The 12380-nt window shown below is 39.2% G+C and overlaps 1 protein-coding gene across 1 annotated transcript; it reads left to right on the plus strand.

Annotated features, from left to right (window-relative positions):
* The first annotated feature begins 3171 nt into the window (after window positions 1-3171).
* Window positions 3172-5709, plus strand: OR10J5 (olfactory receptor family 10 subfamily J member 5). The gene has a single exon (XM_081823153.1). It carries the CDS (start codon window positions 4385-4387, stop codon window positions 5321-5323), a length of 939 nt encoding a protein of 312 aa, XP_081679279.1. The 5' UTR covers window positions 3172-4384; the 3' UTR covers window positions 5324-5709.
* Window positions 5710-12380: the final 6671 nt, after the last annotated feature.

The raw sequence follows: 12380 nt of genomic DNA on the forward strand, positions 1-12380 counted from the left end.
ATTTGAGAAGATGCTCCAGAAACTACAAAACACCAACCACTTGGAAAAATGAAGATGTTGCATTTTTAATAAGATCGCTTGATATCTGTCTGGAGTCTAACTGATTCCCTTGAGATACTTAGGAAGTTCTGAGAAGAGATTCAGGAAAGCAGGGCTAGTCAACAAGGCTTTTCCTTGGAGATTCCTCTCTTGATGGCTGAGTTTATAGGCATTCCCTCTCTTACAGACAGCGTCAGAACCAGGGGTCCAGTGTGTAGGTCATGTGCTACCTGTTCTAAGCTACAGTCCTATCTGGAGAGATGTAGGTAATTGTAAGATTGCACATTCTTGAAAAGGTACCAGGTTTTTTTTTTGTTGGAGATGCTATCAGATTAGATTTGAGAGGTGTTGGGGATGCCTGTATGTCCTTCTAGAGCAGGCTCTAGTCCCACTTTGCCTGGGATCTGTTGTTCTGGGATGGGAAACCACAAAGATAGGCCAATTGGGCTCATGTCTTAAAAGCTCAGCCTTGCAGATTCTTTCCTATCATCCTATGATCGAGTGTTTTTCTTCCGCTGCCTTCAGATTTTTAAAGAGGTCACTCTATCCATCCCTGGCATCTTAGAGTATTTGTTTCAGGGTCTCTGGAGAAGAGACCATAGGGTTTTGTTTTCTGCAAGAGTAATTTATATGTAGTACCAGTTTTCAGGATATTGGCCTAAATTGCAGTTCTAAAATTCTTTCCCTTTCCCTAACGGGTTCACTGAGATTTAAATAACAGATAGATGATTTGTTGTAAGTATAAAATTCTATAGTAGTTTCTTTCCTTACAAATGCAGTTAGTTCTCTTTGCAACTTTGAACTTTTTTCTCTTTTATATGGAGTATAATCTTCATGACTAAAACATTGGTGACACTAACTCTTCATTATGTTAGCCTGTTGTGTTTTTATTTTCCCAAGAGGAGGATCTGCAAATACATTACTGTCTCTCTCGTCTTTCATTGTCTCAGTGTTTTCTTCATTGTGTTGACTTTAAAAAAAACTATTGGATGGCTGCTGCTTATCACAGAGCTGATACCAAAGATAATTTTAAGTGATTTGTCCAAAACTACATGTTTTGACATTGAAAGATTCCAGATCAGTTTCTGGATGTCCCAAGCCCCAGACAATTCCCGTGTTTCTTACATTCTAATGAGCCTCTGAAGAATTGTGGGTCTAGCAGTGACAGATTTGCAGAGTTAGTCTAATTTGTGGCTGAGAATCTTTTTAAAAATGAACTTTGAGGTATAAAACATTACAATATTACCTAATATGATATAATACCATGCTACGCAATATAAATGTAATAAAATGCACCGATTTTAAGTATACATTTTGTTGAGTTTTGATGAACTTATATATCTTACAACTACCACCATAATCAACATTTCCTTTATTCCAAAAAGTTCCCTTGTGTTCTTTCACGGTCAATTCCCTAACAATTCTGGCAACCGCTGATCTGTTTTCTTGCTCTATAGATTAAATTAGCATTTTCTAGAGTTTCATATAAATAGGATTGTACTGAATGTATGCTTTTCTGTCTGAGTTCTGTGATTCAGTATGTTAAGATTCAGCCATGTTTTTTGCATTGGTAATCTGTTCCTTTTATTGCTTGAGTATTTCATTATATCGATCTACCCTAAACATTTGAGTTTCCATTCCAAGCTTTTGGCTTCTAGGAATGAAGTTGTTAAGGACATTCCATGAACATGTCTGTACACAGATGTGGACAATTGTGTGTACTCATTTTAATTCTTGTGTAAAATACTTAGGAAAATAATTGAGTCATGAGATTAGTGTATATTTACCTTTCTAAAAACTTGCCAAACCGTTGTACAAATTGGTTATACCATTCTGCATCACCATCCCCAATGCTTAGGGGTTCCAGTTCCTTTACTTCCTTGCCAATATTAGGTGTTAAGCTTTTAATTTTAGCCATGTTGAGTGGGTGTGTAGTGGTATCTCATAGTTTTATTGTTCATTTCTCTGATGGCTGATATGATATTGAACATCTCCCATGTGCTTTTCAACCATTTGTATATCTCTTGTGAAATGTCCAAATATTTTTCCAACTTAAAAAGTCTTAGTATTGAGTTGTAAGAATTCTGTATATAGTCTGAATACAAGCTTAGACATATCTACTGTGAATATTTTCTCCCAGTCTGTGGCTTTCCTCATTTTTCTAACAATATCTTTTGAAGAAAAGAAGCTTTAGTTTTGATGAAGTTAAATTTATGACTTTTCTTACGGTTTATGCTTTTTGTTTTGTATCTAAGAACTCTTGATCCTTCCGGGTTGTGAAGACTTTATCAGTTTTGTCCAGAATTTTTAGTTTCAGCTTTTATACGTAGGTCTTTGATTCATTTTGAATGATTTTCTGTGTATGGCATGAGGTAAGGTTTGGGGATTATTTTTTTTCCCCATACAGATACCCAGTTGCAGCAACATTTGTTGAAAATACTATCATTGAGATATCTTAGAACTTTATAAAAAATCAATTGACTATATATGTGTGGATCATTTTTGGACTGTTTTTGTTCCATTGAGCTATGTCTAATATGAATACCATGCCACCTTGATTACTGTAGTCTCCAAATGAAGTAGTACAAGTCCTTTACTTTGTTCTTTCTTTGAAATTGTTTTGGCATTCTTGGTTCTTTGCATTTCCATATAATTTTGGGTTAAGAATGTTTTATTATCCTGGCTAGAGGATTTTGGCATCCTAATCTTGAATCATTATGAATCGAGAAATTGGACAGACTTGAAACCTTGTTTAAGGAAGAATTTCACCGAATGTGAATAGCTCTGGACCTAAAATGCTGATCCCAATAGACTGGAATAATGGTGTGGTCATTCCAACAATGAAGTTGGAAAAATAGAGATGGAGAGCTTTTTCTGAATATCAGAAGGGTAGATGTTTCATTTGCTTTTGAAATTACAGAATTATGTTTGCAAGACCCACAAGTAGAAAAGTCCAGGGGGAGGTTGTAGACTTGGGGGAAAAAAAAAGATTGATAGAGAGATTTGGGAGCAATCAACATGGAAATAATAGAAGAACATTGTAGGACAGTGTGGAGAGAAAAGCAGGGGCCACGTATTAAGCATAGACTAGCATTTACAATTATGATGTGGATGAAGTGAGCAGATTCATAGAGGATGATAACCACCTGAGCACTGAGAAGAGAGAGAGCTAGCATAGTGTCAAGGTCGCAGAAGGTTTTCAGGAGGCAGAGTGTTTAGAAATGTCAAAAGAGGAAAAAGCAGTCTGACAGTTTTAGCCATGGAGACTCTGGTGACATTTGAGAGAACAGTTTGATGAAAGTGAACATGATAAAGCCAAATTTCGGGGAATTGGGGAGGGTGGGAGAGGAAGTCTGTTTCAGTAAAGTATGAAAATGAAAAGAGGGAGAACAGTGGAATGGTCACTGTAGAGACCCACAGAATCAGCTGCATGCTCTCTGCATAGGATCGGTGTTTCTTTTGATAAAGGGGACTAGTGAACTTTTTCTCAATATTATATCAAATCCCGTGTGCACCCAGATTTTAAAAAACTCCTTCCTCCTCTTGTCTCAACTCTGGTGCCTACATTATCTTATCCATGCCTTGACTTACTCTAACACTTTCCTGTTGCAGTGGAGGCAAAGCAATGTCTTCTCATCACAATTCTTTCTTCCTGACTCCACCTCTTAAAAGGATGACTGGAGTTGGCAAAAGAGATCTCTTCAGTGACAGTTGAGTAAACAATGGAGTGATCATGGCAGAAGGTCTGCTTTGAGGGTCTGATCACCTGTTTGGACCATATTAGCTCTCTGAAATGAGGTTTCTAGATTCAGAACTCAACTGAATGAAATACCATATAAAAGGCCTTGGTGACTGTCACCAAATCCAGTGACCACTTCTCAAAGTTGTTCTTTCTAGACTCCTCCATTCTGCCATATCATTCCCACTGAAACACTACTCTCTGTTGTTTTCTTGACCTGCACTTCACCTTGTTAACAGAGTTTGTTCTAAGTGCTGGATGTCATTACCGGCGGGGACACAGAGCAGGACTTCCTCCTTGTGGTTTGCTTCCCCTTACATCAGTGTGATGCGGCTGAGGTAAGCACTTATTCAGAAGTCTTGTCCATGCACAGAAAATGGTTTGCTCCACGGTGATAATGTACACATGGGTGAGCCCCAAGGAAGAATTGGTAGTTCTCTCTTCACGTGCAAGGACCCCGAGCCTGGGCTCACTGGTCCTAAAGGAAGGACTTGGGCTCACTCTCTCACTTCAGCTGTCATTGTCCCTTCTCATACACTCCAGTTGCTGATGGGAATGTTCTCCTTGATGACTTCCTTTATTGCTTTCAGACACTGATCTAGCAGAATGCAGAGAAAGAACTTCACAGAAGTGACAGAATTCATCTTCCTGGGATTCTCTATCTTGGGAAAGCACCAGATAACGCTCTTTGTGGTTTTCCTTACCATCTACATTTTAACTCTAACTGGTGATGTCGTCATCATGACCATCATCTGTGTTGACCACCATCTCCACACTCCCATGTACTTCTTCCTGGGCATGCTGGCTAGTTCTGAGACTGTGTACACACTGGTCAGTGTCCCACAAATGCTTTCTGGTCTCCTTTTCCATAACCAGCCCATCTCCTTGGCAGGCTGTGCAACTCAGATGTTCTTTTTTGTCATCTTGGCCACTAATAATTGCTTCTTGCTCACAGCAATGGGCTATGACTGCTTTGTGGCCATCTGCAACCCCCTGAGGTACACAGCCCTCATGAGCAAAGGAGTGTGTGCCACGTTGATATGTGGGTCCTTTGGCACTGGCCTGGTTATGGCAGTTCTCCATGTGACAGCCATGTTCAGTTTGCCCTTCTGTGGCACAGTGGTGGAGCACTTCTTCTGTGACCTTTACCCAGTCATGAAACTCTCTTGTACTGATATCACTATCAATGAGATGATCAATTATGGTGTCAGTTCATTTGTGATCCTGGTCCCTGTGGGCTTGATCTTCATCGCCTATGTCTTCATCATCTCCACCATTCTCAAGATTGCCTCCATTGAGGGCCGGAAGAAGGCCTTCACCACCTGCGCCTCCCACCTCACGGTGGTCATCGTCCACTATGGCTGTGCCTCCATTGCCTACCTCAAGCCCAAGTCTGAGAACTCCATAGAACAAGACCTTCTTCTCTCAGTGACATATGCTATCATCACTCCCTTACTGAACCCTGTTGTCTACAGCCTGAGGAACAAGGAGGTCAAGGATGCCCTATGCAGAGCTGTGGGCAAAAACCATTACTCAACAGATTGAATCACTTTGTCAGGAGACTTTTAGCCCAGTGTAATGTGTGTCTGCTCACAGACATGCCACAATACACAAGTTCATTAAATACAGTGCTTCTTGAGAGTAAGGTCGAAGAGTAGAAACACTTCCCTTTTTCATGCGCTAGGGACAAGGTAGAAAGCAACTTTATGCTCTAGTGAATATTGTTCCTTAGATACGGGAATCCTTCCAAGCCAGATTAGGACTACTTGTTTATTTGCCTCAGGATTTTGGTTTGGGAACCTCTTGCCCCCGCTTCACCTGGCTCCTCTCAGTCAAGTCCTTGACCTAGTCTGGTAAGGAGATGTGAAGAGGAGGCTGTTGGAGCAGATGTGGACGGAGTCTTAGGAAAACAAGCAGCAGAGACAGCCCAAGGATGGCTTTCATCCTTAGGAGTTAAATCACTTGTCCTGTATCCATCATTTCAGAAAGGGTTTCCTTAATTCTGGCTGACTGAAAAACGAAAAGCTTCAGCAAACCTCAATCCTCTATTACCCAGCCATGTGAGCTCCTCCAATAGTATTCATTTCTATGTGTATCCCTCCTTCTGTGCAGTCAAGGCAAAAACCCTTGTTCCCTGGAAGCTAGGCAGGGAGAGGATGTACCGGTGGCATTTCCGTCACTGTACTTTTATCCAGATACATTTTTCGTAAAGATGGTTTTCCAACCTATGGAAGTTTTTGGTGTTTAATTGATCTGTAGCAGCTGCAGTGGATTTGAGGTTAGTAGTCAGGTATTGGCTCTACTGATTCTAAAGTCTGAAGCAATGCCATTAAACTCCCTTCTCACAGTAAACAGTTAAAATGTCATACTTCTCATGTGTTTATATCAAAATAAACCTAACCATGCTACATTCTTGTACACCCTTAATGAGGAAGTTGTTGGAATATTTTTATGGACCTTCCCATCAGAATTTCTCTCTACTGAGACTGAGCTGGAAGATACTAAGGCAGACATGGAAACACATGTTTTCATACAGTCCTGCTCCTCATAGTTATTCCATCCCCACATCAGCTCCTGTCCCTTAGTTTCCACTTGTGTTTTTCTGTTCTGTACTACAGAAATGACACCGAAGCCTCTTCTAGGGGAGTTGTAATTTTCTTCTGCTCTACAGATCCCTCTGTGAGGAGGTCACCAGCTGAAGGCTGAGGGGGTCTTTGCCCAGTGTCCCCTGTAGCAGGCTGTCACAGTCAGGTGCTGTAATAGCTGATGTCAGCTGATTACCAGCACCTGCTCTCCCTCTAGAAGAGGTGTTCTAGTCCTGTAAGGAGTGCTTGGATGGACCTCAGAGGGCTTTTGAACTTTCTGAAATTATTACATCATGAGTACAAAGGTGAATGTGCCTTTTCCTTCATATTCTTACGGAAAATTTTCTCTGGTGTAACCATTTCTTCCCTGAAATCCTGGCAGAAATGAGACAAGATCCAACTTCCCTCTTTTATAGATCATTTGCTTCCACAATTTCCTTAAACTCTCCCAAAGAAGCACTCTTTGACCCTGTCCATTTTTGCCCATGGTGGTGCTGCTACTTTTTCATTAACTTGGGGAAATGGAGGGGATCAGAGCTGCTTAGCTGGGAGGCTGAGGGACGAGGGTGGTGGGTGGCTATTACAAGGCACGTGTGGTTGTCTTTACTGAATTTTCTTGCCTTCTCCCATCCCTTCCCCCCAAATCCCTAAGTTTTTAAACATCAGTCCTGCCACTCCCCTCTTACCTCATGGACAGGTGAACAGTCCTCTCCTCCTACTTTGCATGATTTCAGGTTTGGGGGAGGAAGCCTCTCCTACAAGGGATGTGCTGCAAACAGTACAAGGGTGCGTAAGCCTGTGTGGCCATAGGGCCTCCCAGTAGGAGGAATCAAGAATAGCAACTCCTTTTATTGCAGGCTCCTAAAATTGCAACACTTAGCCCCCAAGTTAGCCAGCCATCTCTCTTCATCATCTTTATCATCATTCCGCACAATCTCTCTACTCCTTTATCTTGCATGCTGCAAATACCTCTATTCTTTCAGTAGTTTTTTTGTTCAGCTCTTTTGTTCATCAGAAAAATACCCGTAACTTATTAAATCTATATTTTTCAAACACTGTGTCAAGCCATTGACTAGTTCCAGGTTTATGACCATGAGGAATGCAGGGACTGTGTTTCATGTTACTCACAGTTCAGGGGGAAGACAAAATAGCATAAAGTGCAAAAACTTTCAGCACGTGCCCAGGATTCTTGTTTGGGGTCAGGGCAAAGAACTGATCAGATCTATTAAGGTCAGGATAGAATTCATAGATGTTTAACTTTTTGTGGCATTGGGTCAGCTGAAGTCTAGGAGGCAGTCAAGGGAAGGGGAGGAGGAGCCTGAGCAGAGAGATCCAGCCTGTGAAAACCGCAAGTGTCAGGACAGTAGGTATTTTATTCATCTCTGTATGCCCACTGCCAGGTCAGATATTAGCCTGGCAAAATAGTAGGTTCTTCATAATATCTTTGGAGAGATGACTGTGAACACCTATTAAATACAGGGTCCTATCTGGGGATTTGCAGGTTTTTTGGATAGGTCTATCATAGTCCCTCTGTCTGCCTTACAGACTACGCTCACCTAAAGTAAACCAACAGAGAAAAGAAGAGCAAAGCTACTTGAAATTATTTTTCCCCATTGTGGGATTGCCTACAAGCAGTTCTCACTTTTGACATTGATATATTTTGTTAGTCACTTAAAACTGGACTAGAGAAAAATCCTCCTTTTAAAGGAAATTGGATTAGCACTAGGTTAGTGTGTTTTAGCTATAACCATGTTAATGGTTAATGGTTAAAAGTGATAGCTTGACATATAAAACCAGGAGTTAAGGTATTTTAAACTTTTCTTTTTTTTAATTAACTTTTTTTATTCTTATGTTAATCCCCATACATTACATCATTAGTTTTAGATGTAGTGTTCCATGATTCATTGTTTGTGCATAACACCCAGTGCTCCATGCAGAATGTGCCCTCCTCAATACCCATCACCAGGCTAACCCATCCTCCCACCCCCCTCCCCTCTAGAACTCTCAGTTTGTTTTTCAGAGTCCATCGTCTCTCATGGTTCGGTATTTTAAACTTTTTAGAAAAAAAAGGAAACCAACTATTATGGGTCTTCAAATTTCAGAAATAAAATTTTCAGTGTTGACTTCATAGCTTCTCTAGAGAAAAACTAGTTTCACCTGAGATCCTTCCAGATTGCCTACTTAAAATGCATGGTGGATTAGAGGAGAAAATAGTTGCAGCTCTCCCAACAATAAGTATAACAAATACTTTCTTAATGAGTACAAATGTCTCAGGGAGGAGAGAGGGGTGGGGGTGGGGGTCAGCAGGAGAGAAAATGAAGCCAAAAGGCGACCAGGGAGTATATGGCACACTTTACTTTAACTTGAACAAAGACATATTTAAAAGGTGCAAGGTTCCAAATCAGTTTTGTACCCTTGCTGAAGTGTGTCTACGTGTGAGTGTGTATGTGAGATCATGTGTGTATGAGCATGCACATGTGTGTTTTTGCGGGCAGACAGAACATTTGGGAGTTTTAGATGTGATGAGTGCCATGATAAGCAGTAATGCCCTATTTGTATTATGTAATAACTATCCCTAATATTTATGTAGTTCTTTACAGTTCACAAAGGTCTTTCCCATTCATGACCTCATTCGAGTTTCCCAGCACGCCTGTAAGGGACAGAGTACTGCCCCATTTTTCAGATGAATACAGTGGGGGTAGATGAAGTGAATTTCCCGGAGTCGCATACACCATTAGAGAGAGGACTAACACAGAAGTGAGCCTCACAGATCTGTTAATTCTGAACGCCATGCTCTTGTTCCATGTGCACATACACATCTTATTCTTACCAGAGAATAAGATATGAGGAGTAAACCTTGTGTTTAAATGCTAAAGCTTCATTTCAATCAGTAGCAATGGACTCTTCCTGAAATATCCTATTTCTTTCTTTGCCTTTGTAAACAAATCCTATTGAAGATCATGAATATGTTTCTTTAAATGTTTACTATGAGGCACTTAAATTTATATCCTGGTTCACTGAGGTCTTCACTTGGAACAGAGCTTATAATAGAGTATTTGCTTCTGAATTAGATGACCCACATATTCTAGGATTTTGAGTTTTGTGTTAGCATCATAGGATTTCTGAATTTTTAAATGATTGTTTGTTACATCAACAAATACGCCTGTCCACTCTGAGTATCAGGCACAGAGTTAGGCACTAGGGATACAGAAATAAGACCTGAGCCTTGCTGTTGAGTGGCTAATAATTTACTTGCAACCCATTTCAATAAAGATTAATGCTATCCAAGAATACCATGGAACCACAGAGAAGAAAATGGCATAACCTAGTTGGTGACCTTCATCTGTAATGTCCTTTGTATGGTAGGAACCGGTCACAGTGAATGAATTTGGTGAGTCCAAATACTGCCCTAGGAAGATTCCCAACATTGTGTCTACTCAGATATAGCAAGTGCACCACGATTAATGAATCCAAAATTGTAATGGATCATCCACCATGTCTAATATACAATTACAAAATGCTCAACATGGGAACAAAAAGAAAAATAAGACCCATAGTCAACAGAAAAGCAAATGGATCAACAGAAATTCTAGAATATGAAGAAGACAAAAAAAAGAACAAAATGAGGTTTTAGTGATTCATGCAACAATATAAGAAGTCTAATGTCCATGTAATTGGGGCCTCAAAAAGAGGGTAGAATGTGGCAAATACTTGAAGACCTATTGGCCAACAATTTCCCAAATTAAAGAGAAATAGAAACTTTTACAGATCCAAGAATCTGCATGAATCCCAAGCAGGATAAATGAAAAGAATATCAAATCTATGTATTTCAGTGTCAAATCTTTGAAACCAAAGATATGATGAGATCGAAACCAAAGATAAAGGAAAATCTTTGAAAGTCATCACTAAAGTAAACCTATTACATATCAGGGAATAACAATAACTTCTAATTAGAAACAATGGAGACCAGTAAACAATTAAATGACATTTTTAGTGTTAAGCCAGAACTCTATATCCAGTAGAAATATCATTCAAAAACAAAGGTGAAGTAGGTATTTTCAGGTAAGTGAACATTGAGCTAATTTACATACTACCAGCATGCTAAAAGGAGTTCTTCAGGTTGAAGGAAGAGGATATTAGAGGCAAGCTATAGGAATGGATATGACTGGAAATGGCCAATAGTGAATGAATATAACATATCTTGTTTTTCTTCTCTGAATGAATTTTAAGGAATATATGTAAAGAAAAATATTATGAGGCTCATAATGTATGTACATGTCATACATATAACTGTAGTTCAAAGAAAGGTAAACTTCACTCTTGAGATGCCTTTAACAAGAAGTGGTCAATTATAACTCTAAGAAAGATTGTGATAGGTTAAGAATGCATGTGTTAAGGGGCACCTGGATGGCTCATTTGATTGTCTGCCTTCGGCTCGGGTCATGATCTTAGGGATGGAGCTCTGCATTGGGCTCCCTGCTCAGTGGGGAGTTGGCTTCTCCCTCTCCCTCTGCCCCCACCACTCGTGCTCGCACATGCACACTCTCAAATAAATGAATAAAATATTTAAAAAATAAAAGAATGCATGTGTTAATAGAACAATGAGGTATAGCTAAGAAGGCAGTAGAGAAAACAGAACACAAAATAAGAATAAAGCGAGGGACAGAGGAACAAATAACAAATGGGGCAAATTAAAAACATAGCAGAACAGTAGACTTAAACCCAACAATATTAATAATGATGTTCAACCTAAATATACTAACCATGTCAATGAAAAGGCAGACATTGTCAGAATGGATAAAAACCAGCAAGACAACTCTATGCTATTAATAAGAGAGCTACTTGAAATACGTAAATTGAAAGAAAGGGGTAAGGATACACAATATGAACTCTAATTGTACTGGAGTGGTTATACCTTCCAGAATTCCCTATAGCATTTTTGATAGTAAAGAAATTATTTCAATTTTATCTAAAAGTTTCATTATTTCATTTGTACTTTATAGTTAATATCAGATAAAGTATCAAAAATATTACTATAAAGAGGGAGATTTTATTAAAATAAAGGCCATCCACAAGACCTAACAATCTTAAATGTGCAAGCTCCTAATACTAGAGCTCCAAAATTAAACCTAAGTTAAATAGAGAAGTGAATAAATCTATAGTTCTGGTTGGAGATTTTAATATTTCTCTCTTAGCAATTGAGTAGACAGAAAATAAGCATTAAAAAAGCTGTTCCAGTTTTAATCAACTGAATCTATTGATACTTATAGAACATTCCAACTAATAGCAGAATACCATTTCAAGTGCACATGGAATCGAGCACGTGACATGTTGTAAAACAAGATTCAATAAATTTATGTTTTCTGTCCATAATGGAATTAAATTGTAAGTAAAACATCTGGAAAAAATACTTAAACATTTGGATATTAAAACAGCCTGATAAATAATGGCTTAAAGAATAATAGAAATTGGAAAATATTCTGAAATGAATAAGATATTAAAACAAATGAGATCCAGCAGTGCTTAGAAAGTATGATACACTATACTTAGTGTAGAGAAATAGGGTATCAGTTGTGGTCCATTCAAGAGACAGAAATCAGAGTAGTTTGAATATGCAAATTTAATATAACGAATTAATTGTAACAAGATTGCCTGTTGATTCAGGCAACATGGGGCCACAAATGGCCAGGCGATGGCCTCATCTTTTTATTCCCTGGTGGAAATACTTTCCCCATGGGGATGAAGACCAGTGGAGCTCAAGGATGCTGGGATAGGAAGAAAAATTCTGCAAGTGAGTTATTAGATACAATAGGTGAAAGCAGGAGTGGTTTCTTTCACTCCTTTTAACTTCTAGACCCATGAATTCTGGCTGTAGAATTGTCTGATTCAAAATGTACACTGCTTGCTTTAGAATGGAACTCTGTCATTTCAAAGTATTTCTCAACTAGTGATGTAACCCTGTCATTAGTAGGCTATTCATCCTTCCAATACATCAGCTATTTCTGGATGATGGAGTA

Source organism: Leptonychotes weddellii, chromosome 6 (genome assembly GCF_054177405.1).
Source record: "Leptonychotes weddellii isolate Sample4059 chromosome 6, ASM5417740v2, whole genome shotgun sequence".
Taxonomy (NCBI): Eukaryota; Metazoa; Chordata; class Mammalia; order Carnivora; family Phocidae; genus Leptonychotes; species Leptonychotes weddellii.

Bases quoted from the DNA above. Each gene is read 5' to 3' on its own strand.
- OR10J5 (XM_081823153.1), top strand. From the start codon at position 4,385: ATGCAGAGAAAGAACTTCACAGAAGTGACAGAATTCATCTTCCTGGGA.